The sequence below is a fragment of the Odontesthes bonariensis genome, chromosome 13 (genome assembly GCF_027942865.1).
Source record: "Odontesthes bonariensis isolate fOdoBon6 chromosome 13, fOdoBon6.hap1, whole genome shotgun sequence".
NCBI classification, from domain to species: Eukaryota; Metazoa; Chordata; class Actinopteri; order Atheriniformes; family Atherinopsidae; genus Odontesthes; species Odontesthes bonariensis.
The window spans coordinates 14,894,892-14,911,931 of NC_134518.1; the positions used below are offsets into that span (position 1 = coordinate 14,894,892).

The window sequence follows — 17,040 nt, forward strand, 5'->3', positions numbered from 1 at the left end:
TGCATGTTTAATCCATGTGTGCTACTTTCGCTGCACACATGCATGCTTGTCGAGACACCTGAATGATACAAAAGAGCCACAAGCATGCAACACATGATATTGTGAGAGCACTGCAAAAAGCACACAGATTACATGTAATAAACGTGCATATGCACAGTATGGCGGGCCTAGATGAAGTGCACGATCACATTGTGATGCCAGCACAAAAAAAAACTGTAGATGATAAAAGTAAAAGGCTAAAAGAACACCCATGACTCTCCCTGAGGACACAACAGCTTTGAAATAATTAAACTGAAATTAGTAAGAAAGTTCCCCCTGCTATCAGAAGGGAAATTCAAGAACAGAGTGCTTATTGATATATTGATTGTGCTATTAAAGTTATCTCGTAATCTCGTGTAATTATCATCAAATAGAACAATTTCAGGTTGGGTGTGCCATTAAAACCAAAGTGACTGACTGCTGCAGACTTCTATTTGTTGCCTTGGATTTTGGCGCACTGCAGGGGATTTCCTCACCACATACGTCTTTTTTCTTCTTTCCTCTTTTAACTCGAAATGGCCTCACAACAGCTGCACTCACACATACGCAACCAACTGAGACTAACAAGAGCACAGACAGCTCAATTGCACCTTCCTCTGGCATTGCCAAGCGCACAAGTGCAAATGAGAAGCATGAAGTCGAGTTGTGTGTAAATGCATAAAAGAGCACAGATTTTGTTTTGTCTCACTTACGTGTTGGTGTACTGATTCTGCTCAGTCATGCTGTACCACTGCAAGGTTGATATATATGACAAACCCAAGGGACAGAGCTACATTTATTTAAATTCATTATATTTAGCTACTTTTAGTTGCTACATAGTATTAGCTTGACTGCATAATTACTCTGTTATTATCAGCCCGTATTCATGGAGGCTAAAATAAGTGTGCAGCAATAACTTTTGAGTATTTTTGAGTACTTTAAGCAGAAGAGGCTTAGAGTGGGAGTTTCCTGATAGTTCATTTTGCTCACATCAGTGCAACTGCCAGCATCGATACATGTAAACGCTGCACTACCCTGCCAAATACAATACACCCTCAAGATATAATGTAAAGAACAAAGACATTTTTCAAAAACATAGTATAAAAAAAGAACATGGGGTTTGTTGATCTTATTCTTCATTATCAAAATGTAAGAGGAAAGAAAAAAGAGGATTTTTTTTGTCATTATATTTGTTTAATTCAGGTTTATTTGATATCTTAAAAATTATAGTACTCAATGGGAGGGCACCAAGCTGAAGGCACTGCTGGAGCGCCTACTAGGCAACGCTGTACGTGTGGAGCCACTTGGACACACAGCTTCACGTCACATTTGACACTGTAAAAAAGACAGACATCATCCTGCCGGACAAGGTGAGTAGGTGTGAGAGCAGAAAACTGGCTTGCAGGGCTGAGAGGTCATCATACAGCGGGTCACTTGGTTTGGCTGGAGAGTGGCAGCATATATAAGGACACTGGCAACACATACTGACATTAACCACCACTGTTTTGACTTTGTGAACAGGCTTGTTTGTATCGTGGTCGCTGAAGTTTGTGAACAAAGCTGAAGAGGAGCCGTTTAGCAGGTTTAATCTTCTCCTCCACAGAGCATCAGCAGGGTTTTACGGTAGTCTCCTGAGGTATCCCCCTGAATGTGGATGGAAAACACACACAGCACGAGTTGGAATTTACGGAAAATACTGTTAATGTCTGCTGACGTTTGGTCATCACCAAGCTGAGACAGGAAAGCAGGCTTTACATCCAGCTTACACAACAGCAAAACCGTAGAACAAAAGCACTACAACTTAACAAAGAAGCTGCGGAGAGTGGAAATACCCTTCATATCAGTTGACACTTGTAGATAATGATTTCTATTTTGTAGTTATAAATATGATTATGTAACATGTCAAACAATGGGAAAAAAGAGGAATAGGTTCTCATTTTGGGAATTAAGCTTATTTACTTGCTCTTTTACATGTATAGAGTAAATATTCACACGGGGCAGTAAATGTGCCTCTATTTAATGTTGCCCTTTGTTCCTTCCTTAATGTGACCGGTCGCCTAAGGACTCTCACTTTAATCTGGCCTCATTTAGAAAAACAATTACAAGAATTTCTTTGAAAATGAAAAAAATATATATAAAAATATCCTTGATAAACAAGACATCAGCTTTAGCAAGCATTTAGAAAACAGAGTTAGTATAAAGAATGAAGAGCAGAATTACCGATGGATCAAGATAAAGAAAACGTATAGCTGTTAGCCGCAGGTTGAGGGTCTTTGCTCGTGGCAGCTGTCCTTGCACGCATGCAGCACTGCTTTAAGAGCTCGTTCTACATTTACATAAAATTTATGCCTTACAATATAGACTTACAACTGTTCACATTACAATATCCTGGAAATTCCTTGATTTAACACAGCTGATATCATTCCAAATTCCAATATTTGACTTTTTTTGGTGATATGGCTTTGGAGAAGAACCTCTACCTCTATGCCCCTCTCTTGATTTCCACAGACAAGCAGTTCTCCCTAAATCTGCCACTGGAATCTTTACAGTATTAGATATTTACACTGAACCTGCTCGTAGATGAGTTGGAGTTCATTTTCGCGTGCAGCACTCGGCGGTAGTAGTTATTATGTTTTTGTTTTTTATGTAAAGCACTTTGAGCTGCATTTTATTGCAGAAGAGGTGCTATGTAAATAAATACTTACTTACTAACTATAGTTATTCCTTTAAATTTTCTTTTTTTATATTTACCAGTATGCTACATGTCTGAATATTGATTTCAATTGTCAGTTTATTAGATAAACACACAAAATTTGGCGTTTGATCCAGTGCGCAACTCGGTACCTGTTTTGCAAATGAAACTACCTAAAAGTGTTCCTTTAAACGCACGGTCTTGCTCAATGAAACGACACAATTCTGAAATTTTATTTATACAAATTATTTGATTATTTACAATCTTGAGAATTAACAGCTTATAGCAGTATATAGCTGTTGCAACAAATCCAGGGCATCCTGCCTGCTAGTCTGTATTGGTGTCACGGTGATTTAATCTGTAAGTTATAATAGAACTGCTTTCAGGAACTTCCTGTCTCAGCCAATCACACAGCAGATATAATGAGGAAGTTAGGTTAGGGAAATTCCTAAACAGATGTGCAGTAGCCACAGACCCGTAGTTCACCGCAGGAAGCTGTAGATTACCGTACCCCACCACCCCACCACAGCAGATGAAGGATGTGCAAAGGCACGCTCACACAGGGTGTGAAAAAAAAAGAAAAGAAAGAGACGTGAGACAAAAACTCCACAGACATGCATCAGACGAGAGCAAAACAAGCCAAACAAGAGTGTTAATAAGCAGAGACTCTGACTTACAATCATAGTCTCTACCTGGATGAATTCATGGAGGGTGACATCGTGCGTTTCCTTGAACTCTTTCCGAATGTTGAAAAGGTCGACCTCGCTACGGGACACCATGATGCGGATCAGCGCTCTGTCATCTGTACCAAGACCCTGCAGAGGAAATCAGATTAATTTGTTCAGTTTGACTTTGTAACAGTAGCTGCTACTGCAGGAAAGCGCCTAACGCGTCGTCACTCGATTTGTTTGGTATACAGTGTCTCAAACATATGCTGCAATACGATAGAGAAAGCACTATGAGTCAGTCAGTACCTTCATTGCTTTGTACAAACGGTCTGCAAAGTAAGAGGGCTGGTTCTTCACACTGCAAACTGAAAAGGAAAGAGAGAGAGAAAGAAAGGTCTTCGAGGGAGCCAGCAAACAACAAATTCTGCCGTCAGCAGAATCAACTAAGAAAGGTCAAAAGGTATAAAGCTTAAACACAAAGGAACCAGTACCTATTGCATAAAATGCATTTTTCACATCTCCTGACATTTCCTTCTTGATAATCTGTTCAATGTCCTTGTTGGTGTATCTGACAAACTCCTGGAACACTGTGAAAAGTACAAAACAGTGATCAGCTACTGGAAGCGAAGCCGAATCTATTTTGTTGTTGACATCAGGCAGAGATTCGCATAGATTTATACTTTAATGATCATTGTGATGGATATGTTTTTTACTTTTACCTCTCCTCAGATGGGGGAAGCTCCTGGTGCAAAGGATACTCATAAATTTCATCTCCATGTCGTCAGATTCTGCGTTGCAAGCGTCAGCAAGTTCCTGAAACGCCAGAGAAGAACAACAGGAACAAACATTTAATTCCACTCTTCCATTTTGTGTTTTTAGCACATTTAAATCTTACACTTCTGATGTCAATACTATGCTGTACACAAGCTCACCTGAGCATCAGCATTGGCTCTTTCCACATCTGCAGGGCCTTCCTCTCTTGCACCCTGATCATGGCAAAGAAAGTTGAATGTAAATATCGAGATGCACAACTCTGATCTAGTGTATCAGTGCTTAAACCCCAAACATGTGCTCTTCCATTAAAAAGTAATGTCAAGACATTCTGAGAATAAAACGTGGAGGTGATTAAATAGATATTTGTGTCTGTTCGAGTCAGCTGCAGCTGAGAACACACACCAAAGTGTAACCAGTGAGTGGGCGTGGAAATTAAACACAGTCTAAGTTCTCACGAAGATGACGGTGGTTACCTGCACCAGAGAAACAAGGATGCGACAGAAGTGGCCTGATGTCTCTGACTGAATGGCTTCCTCCAGAGACTTCTTATAGGCTGTAAAAGGACAGAATACTGGATGTGCTGGAAAAGGTCTCCATGAAAAGAAAGTGACTTCAAATCCTAATTTTTGGGTAAGAAACTCACCATCCTGATAAGCAGCGTTCATGGCTAGTATTTCCTCGTTGCTCCTGGTGACCAGGATCTCGATCAGAGAATGTTCATCTGTCCCAGCCCCCTGTTAATATAAAGAGATTTACACACAAAAAGGGGGAGATTCAAAGAAGCAGCATCAAAGTAATATATTCAGCTGAAAGAAACCAACAGCACACACTTGGGATGAGGAGTACACGTTACCTAGTCTTGCACATAAGTTCTGACAATATCCGTGTTTTGCTAATTTGATGGCCAATGGTCATCACCGTCCCAGTTCAGTGGAGTCTTTATATCTACATAACAGATTACACCTATACTTTGACAAGTTTCCTTCAAATTATTATCAAATCAGCTGCTTAAAAACATAGAAAATAGGGACATACAGTTGTCAAACATTTTCCACTTAACAACTGTCCGTTCAGAATTAAGAATGATCCCTGTGTGCAGCAAAGGGGAAAACACTAAAAATAGAGCAATTTGATTATCAAATATTTCCTGAGAAAATGTGATGGCATTCACACACCAGCTCTGTTTCATACTACAGTTCAGGCTCGGAAAAAAAATTGAGATGTCATATTATACCGTTGGCAGTCGGGGGCAGTGCCTCTGGACTGGCAGATCGGGGTGGTGGTCCCCCTCTTTAAAAAGGGGGACCGGAGGGTGTGTTCCAACTATAGGGGGATCACACTCCTCAGCCTCCCTGGTAAGGTCTTTTCGGGGGTACTGGAGAGGAGGATCCGCCGGATAGTTGAATCTCGGATTCAGGAGGTGCAGTGTGGTTTTCGTCCTGGCCGTGGAACGGTGGACCAGCTCTATACCCTCGGCAGGATCCTGGAGGGTGCATGGGAGTTCGCCCAACCGGTCTACATGTGTTTTGTGGACTTGGAGAAGGCGTTCGACCGTGTCCCTCGGGGACTCTTGTGGGGGGTGCTCCGGGAGTATGGAGTGCCGGACCCCTTGATATGGGCTGTTTGGTCTCTGTATGACCGGTGTCAGAGTTTGGTCCGCATTGCCGGCAGTAAGTCGGACATGTTTCCTGTGAGGGTTGGACTCCGTCAGGGCTGCCCTTTGTCACCGATTCTGTTCATAATTTTTATGGACAGAATTTCTAGGCGCAGCCAGGGCGTTGAGGGGGTCCAGTTTGGCGACCTCAGAATCGGGTCTCTGCTTTTTGCGGACGATGTGGTTCTATTGGCGTCGTCGGGCCGTGACCTTCAGCTCTCACTGGAGCGGTTCGCAGCCGAGTGTGAAGCGGCTGGGATGAGAATCAGCACCTCCAAATCCAAGACCATGGTCCTCAGCCGGAAAAGGGTGGAATGCTCTCTCCGGGTCGGGAATGAGATCCTTCCCCAAGTGGAGGAGTTCAAGTATCTCGGGGTCTTGTTCACGAGTGAGGGACGAATGGAGCAGGAGATTGACAGGCGGATCGGTGCGGCGTCTGCAGTGATGCGGGCTCTGCACCGGCCCGTCGTGGTGAAGGAGCTGAGCCAGAAGGTGAAGCTCTCGATTTACCGGTCAATCTATGTTCCTACCCTCACCTATGGTCACGAGCTGTGGGTAGTGACCGAAAGAACGAGATCGCGAATACAAGCGGCCGAAATGAGTTTCCTCCGCAGGGTGTCTGGGCTCTCCCTTAGATATACGGTGAGAAGCTCGGTCATCCGGTAGGGGCTCGGAGTAGAACCGCTGCTCCTCCACATCGAGAGGAGTCAGATGAGGTGGCTCGGGCATCTGGTTAGGATGCCTCCTGGACGCCTCCCCGGTGAGGTGTTCCGGGCCCGTCCCACTGGGAAGAGGCCCCGGGGAAGACCCAGGACACGTTGGAGAGACTATGTCTCTCGGCTGGCCTGGGAACGCCTCGGGGTCCCCCCAGAAGAGCTGGAGGAAGTGGCCGGGGACAGGGACGTCTGGGTCTCTTTGCTCAAGCTGCTGCCCCCGCGACCCGATCCCCGGACCAGCGGAAGATAATGGATGGATGGATGGATTATACCGTTGGCCCTCTCCTTCGGTGTATTTGGGAGCTCTTACAGGACTGAATGGCGCACAGACTGGTGTATCCAAATAACTTTGGTTATCCTTTTTCCGTTCTATCAAGCGTTAGAAGACACTACTTCTGCAATGTGTGACACACTTTCTTCGTAGTCCAGGTTTTTCTCCTGTTAGTCAAGTCAAGTCAAGTCTTTTATTGTCAGATACACAGAACAACAGAGTCGGACTGGGCACTGAAATTCTTAGGACAGGACACCGTACAGCAGCTGCCATAACAAGAAATAACATGCCGTAACATGTCATGTCATAAGTACTCTAACAAAGACAGTAACAATAAATAGGCAATGTGGATACTACAATATACATTTTTACGATAATTACAAGAGCTGTACTGAAGATATAATACACATAATAGCCTATGCTAATCTAAGACCTATACTAACCTATAACATAAGGTAAAATAAAAAATGCAATATTGTGCAATATTGCAAGTTGCAGTGCAAACAGCAGTGTTACTTCGTGATATTGGAGTGGAAATCATTAGATGTCATCTACAGGTACATTACCTCCATTGCCTTTCTCATCATTTTGGCATCAAACGCAGCAGGAGTCAGCATAAGGCCAATGATCAGCCTCTCTAAGTTCTTTGACAGTTCAGACTTCAGGTCCTTCATCAGATCCTGGCAGGTGATCAAACATAGTCAGGTATTAGGACGTTAAACTACGAAGTTCTTTATAACTTATGAGATTTCAAAATAAGTCCAGTGGAGGTTACGTATCAATTTAGCAAACAAAGCTAAGAAAATATATTCCAACTCGTATATTTGTATATGTTCATTCATCATCAAGCATTCGCTTCCCTCACCCTTCCCAGCAGGGATTTGAAGGCCTGTCTGATCTCTTGCCTCTGGGAGTTGGTTCTTTGAGCAACAATGTCAATGATTGCATCTTCGTCTGTTCCTATGGTCAAGACAGAGGAAGTAAAATTTGTAGAAATAAATTTGTAAACTTGCTAAAGCGCGGTCAATGTAGTTTAGAGGATTGCATACCGAATCCCTTCATAGCTTTCCTCAGTGCTTGTGCATCAGCAGCAGCGTCCAAATTAGGCGCAGGGCGGACCGTAGGCCTTAGCTGAGGTGGTGGAAATAACAATAATAAAGGAATGACAATCAGCACTTACACTCACATCCAAACATGACGTTAATAAGTAAAGTAAGACAATTCTTTATACACACCCAATTATTGTTGAATCAAAAACACCAAATTTGTAAGCTTAAGAGCAGAAAACACAGAGGTGTGCAGAGCATGCAAAATGGAAATTTTCCACATAACAGTTTCTTGTTCAAAGATTATTGAACTGATTTCAACTGAAACAGCACACTAAGCTTTATGATAATTATCTGTTGACATTTGAGGGGGCGGGTGCCCTCATGAAGTTAGAATTCATGACACCACCAACAATGAATAGGTTGGTAGGCTGGGAAAGTGCTCAGTTTTTTTGAAGCGTTAGTGAGAAAGCCTTTTGTTAACAACAATGCTGAGACCTTTCTGACATTCACCCTCCATCTTACAACGCTCCAAAAATGGAGGTTTGGAGAGAACATTACAACAAAAACGATTTGTATTTCGGTGAACGGCATTCTGATCGTATCCAAAGTTAACAAAGCCCTCACTGTGCAGACATGGAAACGTTATCAGCGCAAGCTTGTTGCACTGCCAGTAGCAAATCATTGTGGGGCCAAGCAGGTAACAAGGCACTGCCAAGCCAAACATGCAATGACAGATCTAAAGCGGGAGCGGATGAGATTCAAACCTGCACTTTGGTCATGGAACTTAATTCCCACATCTTGTAGGCTATCTGAGCAGCTTCAGGGAAGAACTCTCCAGCTAAGCTGTAATGATCAGTTTGACACAACACAGCACACTCAGCAAAGCATACAACCTCAAGCCTGGGTACACTTCTAGGAGGAGGAATGAGTTTTAAAACCCTCTAAACTAGTTTGCTGAGGCAATACTCAGATATCAGCTTAATTAACTAGTTTTAGTCTCTGCGACACTATCATGAAAACAAGCTTCACCTATCACAACAACAAAGTGCTGAAGCTGAAGTTCTATGACCTCAGAAAACATGTACTGCTGAGAGGTGGCGCTCTGTCGCCCCCAACTGGTTGTTAATACTGTCTGCAGCCTCACTCGAACTTACTCATCATCCCCTCCACACAACTTAAGCAGAGTCCTCTTGTAATCTCCTGATGTATCATCCTGAAATACACATAAAATATACAAATATCATATTGTAATTCATATCATTCATTTCAAAGTTGTAATGCATTTAGATCCTGGTGGTGTGTAAAGCCTGACAGCTTTTTTCCTAACCTTGATCATATTATAAAGCGACATCTCGTATCTGAGACGGAAGCACTCTCGAATGTCCAACATGTCAATTTCAGAGCGAGAAATCATGATCCGGATCAAAGTGTTGTCAGCTGTACCGAGACCCTGGAAAGGCAACAATCTTGAATAATCTTAAACAACTGCAACACAATCTGCCAAAATAACAAAAATATTAGCCACACTGTTTGTGCTGACGAGGTCTACAGATAGCATGACTACTGATGTTTACCTTCATTGACTTGTAAAGGCGCCTGGCATAGAACATAGGAACACTCCTTATGCACTGGACTGCAAGAAGACACCAGAAAGTAATGAAAGTAATGAACTACTTCGCAGATCCTATGTGGATGTAAATTGGTACTTTTGGTGTGTTTCTTACCGACAGCCAGCATCAGCCTCTCAAAGTCTCCAGACAGCTCATTCTTAATGCTGTCCTCGATAGACATCTCTGCAACCTTCTCATATGCATCAAAAACTAAAATAACACAAGACAACATGGCGTTAAATCCTGACAAATTTTCAGTTTCTCTGATACTTCTGATAATCTTTACCACGTTATGTTAAGGTGGTTTCCATCTGAACTGTGTCGTTGTACAGCCTCAGACTAAACAGCTTCTCGAATCAATGCAACTTTCTCAGAAGTCAAGTTTTTTGACATCTTATTGCCAACTGTGGCAGGTATTTACTAAGTCAATTTATGAACAGGAGACTATCCAAACATACATTAGCAGAAAACTGTTACTGTTTAAAAGGATTTCCACAGTTCCGCATTAATGACTGCCTTGAAGGCATCATTAACTGCTGAGATCTGACGTCACCGTGGGGATGCCTTAGATGCCTCACTGTCATGCTGATCTCCCTGTGAGCTGTGCTTACCCATGCGGAGGTGGGTCACACTGCGGTTTCCCAGGATCATGATGAACTTGGCCTCGTCGGTTCCCCACTGTGCTTCTCCAGCGTCGTAAAGGTCCTACACAGAGGTGACAAAATATGGATAACATAAGGCATAAACAACAAAAGGCTACTTGTAGCAAAGTTTAAGAACGATCACTGAATCGGACACGCTTCGGGCGGAGGAAACTTCACATGAGAAAAAGTGCAAACACCACATTGTAAAATATCTTTATCATAAAATCTGCATTTAAATGCTACTTAAAGTATTTTAAGTATGAATAAATCATTGAAAGTAAAATGACTCCGGTGACTGTTATACCATGTTATATCATGCTACTTTTATCTTTACCAGCTGCATGCAATCATGTCAAAACTTTTCTGTATTCAACTGCAAGTAACTATTACTTTCTTTAATGATTAACCTGATGATAATTATATTTTGGAGTGAATGTGATAAGATGTCACGCATCATGTTGTCTGATTTACAAAAGAAGACTAGTTTTCATTTGCTCCCATTGTCTAAATATTTAAAAAAAGTTTTGTGAATCTTCATGTCTTGAGTTTGCTTGACAAACCTGTTTATATGGGTCACTGAATAAATAAGTGAAAAGAGCAGTCAGAGGTTTAATCTGCATATGAGGAGTATCCTTGTATCACTAGCCATATAGATATGATCTCCGCTTTAGTGTCAAAGCCACTCTGTAGCTTCCCAGTAGCCTGACATGTACGTCCCCAATAAAACTGCAGACATATTGATTGTTTTCCTTTTTTTACCAGTTCAACAATAAAAGCCAAATGCACTGAATGACACCGCTCTACACCGTCAGCAGCTGTTTTTTTTAACAAATTAAAGAAGTCATACTACATACAAAATATTCAATAATCTATTCAGTGCAGGTTGAATGAAGTTGCAAAGTGCAGACATGCAGCTTCCAATTCATAATTAAAGTTCAAATTCTCACCTGTGCGTCCTGCTCCACCAGGTCTGCATCCACCACTCCCGACTCATCTCTGGTCCCCTGGAAGCATCAAATCAAAACAACATACTCAGTCCGTGTTTAAAGGCACTGTAGCAAAAGCAATCACTGTGTGGGTGACTGGATGCTTCCCTGATGATGGCATCAACTCCTCGGTAAACTGACCTGAAGTAGAACAACCAGCATCTTCTTAAAGTGACCTGAAGTATCTGCGATTATATCCTCCTCGATGTCCCTATCATAGGCTGGAGACACAGACATCAGTGTAAAATGCTGCCAAATGCTAACACATAATCTGTCTAGTTTAATATGCTATCTTCTTTGACAAGTCTTACCATCCTTGTAAGCTGCAACCATGTCACACATCTGTCTGTTGTTTCTAGACGCCATGACTTCAATCAAACATCTCTCGTTTGTTCCGGCTCCCTTAAAAGAGTAGTACAAGGTTTAATCTGAAGCAACTGCAGCTTCAATGAATCTGACTAAAGGGAAAACAAATCAGTGTTGGAGGAAAGTGTCTTACTTTGACCGCATCATGGATTTCCTTGGCATCGTGGTAGGCTGGGGTTCTCATCAGACTGACAATGAGGCGCTCAAATTTCCCCGTGAGCTCATATTTGAGATCTTCAATCAGGTCCTGATAAGACAGCATCATGTTGTAAATTCACAAAAACATTCTTGGGTCAAAGTAAGTTACTGCGTGACATATAATTCAAACTATGTCACAAAAATGCATTTGTGTACCTTTCCGAAACTGCATTTATATGCTGTAATGATTTCCTGCCTTTGTGCATTGCTTCGAGAGGTCACCAGGTCCAAGATGGCCTCTTTGTCGCTACCTGAGGAACAAAAGGCAACATTTTTAACTGTTTTTGACATCTGAGTCACACATCGAAGACTGAACTATGGCTGCATCACTATCACCACTGGTTGGTGGGGGGATACTCTGCCCCTCAAGTAAGCTGACAAGAGAGAAGGATAAAAGATGACCTTTGCACCTCCATTGCTCAGAGTCACAGAGAAGTGAGGCACTCACCGATGCCTTTCATAGAATTGTAAAGGGCTTCAGCATCAGTGCTGGGATCAAAGTCTGGGTCATCTGATATTGTGCCTCTGAACACCTAAAAGAAGAATAAATAATGTAACAAAATGTCATACAAAATATATTTTTTGAACATTTAACTGTGCCGTAGCATAGAGGATGTTCAGAAATCTGACAAAATACATACATGAGCAACTTTTCACACTTTAATTACATGGTAACATTATCTCGCAGTCTTCTGTGTTGACATCCTTGTGATGTATTTTTCAAAGCATGAAAAGGTTTAACTTAGGCATTAGCCGTCAAATTAGGGGTATGTCATGGCCATATAGAAGACTGTCTGCTGTAGCGTCGGGGAGTCTGGTCAGTATGACACTAAAAAGTCTAATCTGAAAAGGAGACAGACATGTTTATAAATTCCAAGAGAGTAAGTCTGTTAACACAGAGACAGTATTCATGCAAGGACAGAGGAGGCTGCTGATATCTCAATATCAGGGCAAAAGAGTGATGGTAGAGTCTATAGATTTACCTCATATTGCTCCACTGCTGGCCAAGCAACTGCTTTCTGCAATTTTTTGTAAATCTTTTGTGGTGTAAGATATCAACATTTACACGAGAAAGAATGATCTCATGCTTCTAGTTGCAGCTTGCATGTTAACAGTGTCAAACCCTCACTTTTGGCAGCTCATAAAACCAAAATGTAACAAGAATCTACTCATGCAGCTGCAAATATAATAACCCAAACGGTTGTTAGCGGAAATGAGAAACACTTTCTTTACAGCTTTGAATTATGACCTAATTTTAGCTGGCAGGGATTTGGTTCCTGTAATCAACATGACTGACAACTTTTAAATAATTGGCTGCACTTTTAAGGACATTACACGTGTTATTTCAACATAATTTCAGGTTTTTGCGCTCCAATCAATGTTGTCATGTCCTCATTGTAAATAGATGGCATTTAACAACCACCATTGAAAAGATTAAGATAGCATCTGTGGCCTCTTCAGAACTACTACAAAGCAGCCACTTATCCACTTGTACAGAACATGTAATTCAACTGTTGGCTGCCAGGGTTAGGGTTAAGGTACAGACTAGTTTCTTCTTGACAACAACACCGAGGTGTTCTGACAGCCACCATTCTACCACTGTATTTCATCAAAATAATATTATATTATATAATATTTCTGCAGGTTCAAACAACTTTGTTACATTAACCAGAACAACTGTAACTCTTTCAAGGCCAAGTCATGTTTGATCTTTCAAAAGATCTTGCCCACTGCAATCACTGGCTGCTTGTTTATCATCTCAGATAATTCATAAAAGCAAGATGGAAACTACATGTAAACCTTCCCAACTGAGAGTCTGCATGTTAGAAAAAAACTTTTGCCTTTTCTGCACTACCAGTTTGTACCATATTCCCCACTTATTGACAGTGCTTTAGCTAGACCCAGCTTTCTCTCCACGGGTTGAGCAATGGCCGGCATGAAAGGAGGAGTGGCTGGACAGTGGGACAGGAGGAGTAGCCAAGTCTGATGTAACAGCAGTTGACCACTTGCACCTGTCTCACCCCTGAACACATTCTAGTAAAAACCTGCTCTGTGTGTATGTGTGTGTGCGTGTGGCCCATTCATGTGGATAGAGTTGGGAAAGGGTGTGTAAATGTTGCAGGAGTCAGGTTGCACACAGACCACCTGTCTTTACAAGGGTCTGACATACAATAGCTCATATACAGTGAAATAATGTTATAGAGCATAAACATAGCTCTGCTCCCACTCACTGCATTAAAAAAAAGGACTCTGGGTCCTTCATTGAGTACAAAGCACATTGAGTTGTCTGTGGTATGAAATGCACTATATAAATAAAGATGCCTTGCCTTGCCTTCATTTTGGGCCAATTATATGAACCCATTTGTAGTGGGAAATTAAAAAATGTGGCCAAAATTTATTCATAACTCACACTGCTGCTGCAGCCATGTGAATTACTGCTGCAATAAGGCTCTAAGCCAGAATGTGCTCTCCTCTCTGCTGAGGGGCCACTGAACGCTCTGAGCCTCTGCGAAACTACAGCAACCATCACTCTGCACGACAGCTGCATTGCATGTATGCATAGCATAGCAACAGGGACACAAATGCAAGACCCCAGCAACCAACGTTTGACTAAATTAATCACATATCTCATGGTTATGTTGAGCATTAAAGTGGACTTAGAATTATTAACTTAATTTCAGCTACTTCCTTCCTTCTTTAATTGAGGCTTGTTTGTTTGTTGCCATGGCCACAGCTTTTGGACACATATTTTTAGGATTTTATGTGTGTTTCAGGACTCAGACATGTTCCCCAGACAAGAAAGTTGGATGCCTGCCACAACCTTAAATGATTCTAAAGTTACTGACTTTGGAAAAATGCTGTCAGGTGTGTCCATCAGATGTGCAGGCACAGGTAGAAGTGACACCCTACACTGCTGGCTTTATGATGTGGAGGGGTCACATGGTGCCAGGTGGCAGCAGATGACCCATTCTATCCACACCTCATTCAATGGCACACAAATCTTCCTATGTTAAACAGACACAAGATCTATTCTCCATTCTAATGTGACCCAGGTTATACTTACGTAATGCAATAGGAGAGATGACTTGTCCACTTACCATATTTATATTTGGTCTTCTGTGTCAACACTACCCAGAAATCAATAGTTTCAGGCCTAAAGAGAGAAAGAGAAATGCTGACTTGGTGGCGGTATAGCAAAACATCCCCTCTCTGCTGAGGGTGTCATTCCCCTTCAATGTGCAAGAGATTTTGCAGCAAATAAACATCAGGATGATCCCTTCTTTCCTGAGTAAATTGAGTTAGCTGGCCTGTTCAGTGTGCTGCCTGTCAGCCAGTTAAAACTGTTTTCTATCTCCTATAATCATGAGCCAAGCAGCCAAGGACCAAAAACCCAAAGACCCGGGAGACCATTTTGTGCAAGACCCACACTCAAATTCAGCTAAAATGGCTTAATGGTGGATGGGATTTACATTAAATCAGCCTGCAGAGAAACTACCTGGTCAGATTTTCCACTTGGTCATACAAACATATAAGGCAGCCATTCAGGCATGTTAAACATGTGAGGGCCTCATTACAAGCTTTCTTTGACTTTAATTCGAGATTTAGAAATAAAACAGCTCAATTCCAATAAGTTTATTCATATTAATCAAAAGATTAATGCTTGACATGTGTAAATCTTAGTCCCACTCAATGTTTCTACAGAGAAAATAAACAAAAAGCTCCCCTCTGGTTGTAAGTGCTGCACTGTTTATTTGAAGCCGCAGAGAAGCTCTCCAAAAATAGCATGCAGTTTAAGTTAACGTCACAATCTTGATCTGTGAGTGAGTGGGCATCTATATATAATGAGCCACACCCCACACTGCAGAGACCTTGAATCTAACGGTTCAGGTTTTTTTTCCGAATCAAACTTTTCTCTGAAACCAACAAGAGCATAAGTTTTAAACATATCAGTTCAAAATCAGTACTATGTCTTTTATTATTGTCTTTTATCAACTAAGTCACTTGTATTAAACTACATCTGTTTGCCGGGGGCCGTCTGCCCCTCTGCAGCAAATCCCCATGCTCGTGAAATGACGTTATCATCAAACTTCTGTGAATTTATGACGCAGTATTCACACTCTGAAGACTGCGCGTTAAATGCGGCAGCTCAGACAGAGGAATCCCCTACCCAGGCAACGGGTAGTGGCTTACCTTGTTTGTGCAGAAAGTGTCGGTGCTGGGTGACGGTGGTCGTGTTGTCTCCTACAGCATAAACCGCTATGTCTGTCTCAGCCCTGGTCAGATTCAGGATGCCTCGTTACGTGTCCTCTGACGCAGCGACTGCAGCGCGCTCAGCCACGCAGTTTCTCAAAAGTGTGTGTGCTTGCGTGTGAGAGGTAGATGGGGCACTGTGTAGGAGAGTAGCGTCATAAGTGAAATAAATAACTACAAATGCGTACTACTTGCATGAGTAACAAAAGGATGGTGCATATATGGGGTGTTTTGCGCACGTACTCATCTGGGGAAACTCAGAGTCTGCAACCTCCATTATGGCATTTCTTGTTCTACAAGTCAAAGTAAACGCGTAGACGCTTAAAGAACGTGAAATATTTTGAGCTGCAAAAGTATTACATGGAAACTTCGAGTTTGTTCACTTTGAGGTGGAACTGAAGTTTGATTTTTGAGCAGCTGCTCATTGGCACTTATGTGAAAACCCGGCTGCTCTATTTCTGTCCCGTCAGGAGTCCATTCCAGTAAGAGGGGGAGAGACACGCCAGCAAAACTATGGGGGGATGGGGGAGACAGACCAACTGAAACAATGTCAGCTACAGAAGTCAAGTGCCCAAAATGTGAAAAAAAAATGACAAAGACTGGGTATAACACATACAAACCAGTTTCATGTACCTGTGATGACTTTATTCTTGGAATTTATTTTGAGCCCACTTGTACATTTACTGTATGTTTAACTACTGTGATTTATGCAGGGAGATTTCCTAGCACTGCATGGGGAGTGGGGCAGAAGAGAAGATGAGAAACAGGAGGTGACTTACAGGAAGCACACAGTATCACTGTCCAGAGCACAAGCATGACTCAGTACCTTTCATCCTGACTAAAGGCTGTAGAGGGAAACTTTAATCTTCATACTATCGTTGTCTCTACATCTGATTTGTATCCAATAAAACATAGCATGTGAAGTCATGAAATTATACTTACAATCATGCATGTAAAGAAGATCAGCTTGACGTGCTGTTTCTTAAAGGCCTTATCTTCCATGGTTAGCCAGAAAGCTAACAGAGGCAGACACACCCCGATTTGATGAATCAGGTGTTTTCCTATCAATAGCTGTGGTAACACTGAAGCAAAGTTTGACAACTAGACAAATCTTTTATGTCTGTCAACATTTAATCAGTCTAA

At 42.0% G+C, this 17,040-nt stretch overlaps 1 protein-coding gene across 2 annotated transcripts; it reads right to left on the minus strand.

Moving 5' to 3' along the window:
• Positions 1–121: 121 nt before the first annotated feature.
• anxa6 (annexin A6) lies at positions 122–15,997 on the minus strand. Of its 2 annotated transcripts, none has more exons than XM_075481090.1 (25): positions 15,838–15,997; positions 14,745–14,800; positions 12,095–12,179; positions 11,803–11,897; positions 11,582–11,695; positions 11,394–11,484; positions 11,224–11,303; positions 11,044–11,100; positions 10,064–10,157; positions 9,567–9,662; positions 9,417–9,475; positions 9,170–9,292; positions 8,997–9,055; positions 8,607–8,685; positions 7,843–7,924; positions 7,659–7,753; positions 7,360–7,473; positions 4,796–4,886; positions 4,626–4,705; positions 4,311–4,364; positions 4,098–4,191; positions 3,870–3,965; positions 3,685–3,743; positions 3,403–3,525; positions 122–1,662 (listed from the first exon to the last, which is right to left on the minus strand). In XM_075481090.1, exons 2-25 carry the CDS (start codon positions 14,745–14,747, stop codon positions 1,603–1,605), a joined length of 1,983 nt encoding a protein of 660 aa, XP_075337205.1. In that variant the 5' UTR covers positions 14,748–14,800; positions 15,838–15,997; the 3' UTR covers positions 122–1,602. The 2 variants fall into 2 exon arrangements, with proteins under 2 accessions (XP_075337205.1, XP_075337204.1); XM_075481089.1 differs by having other exon boundaries at positions 123–1,662; positions 3,388–3,525.
• Positions 15,998–17,040: the final 1,043 nt, after the last annotated feature.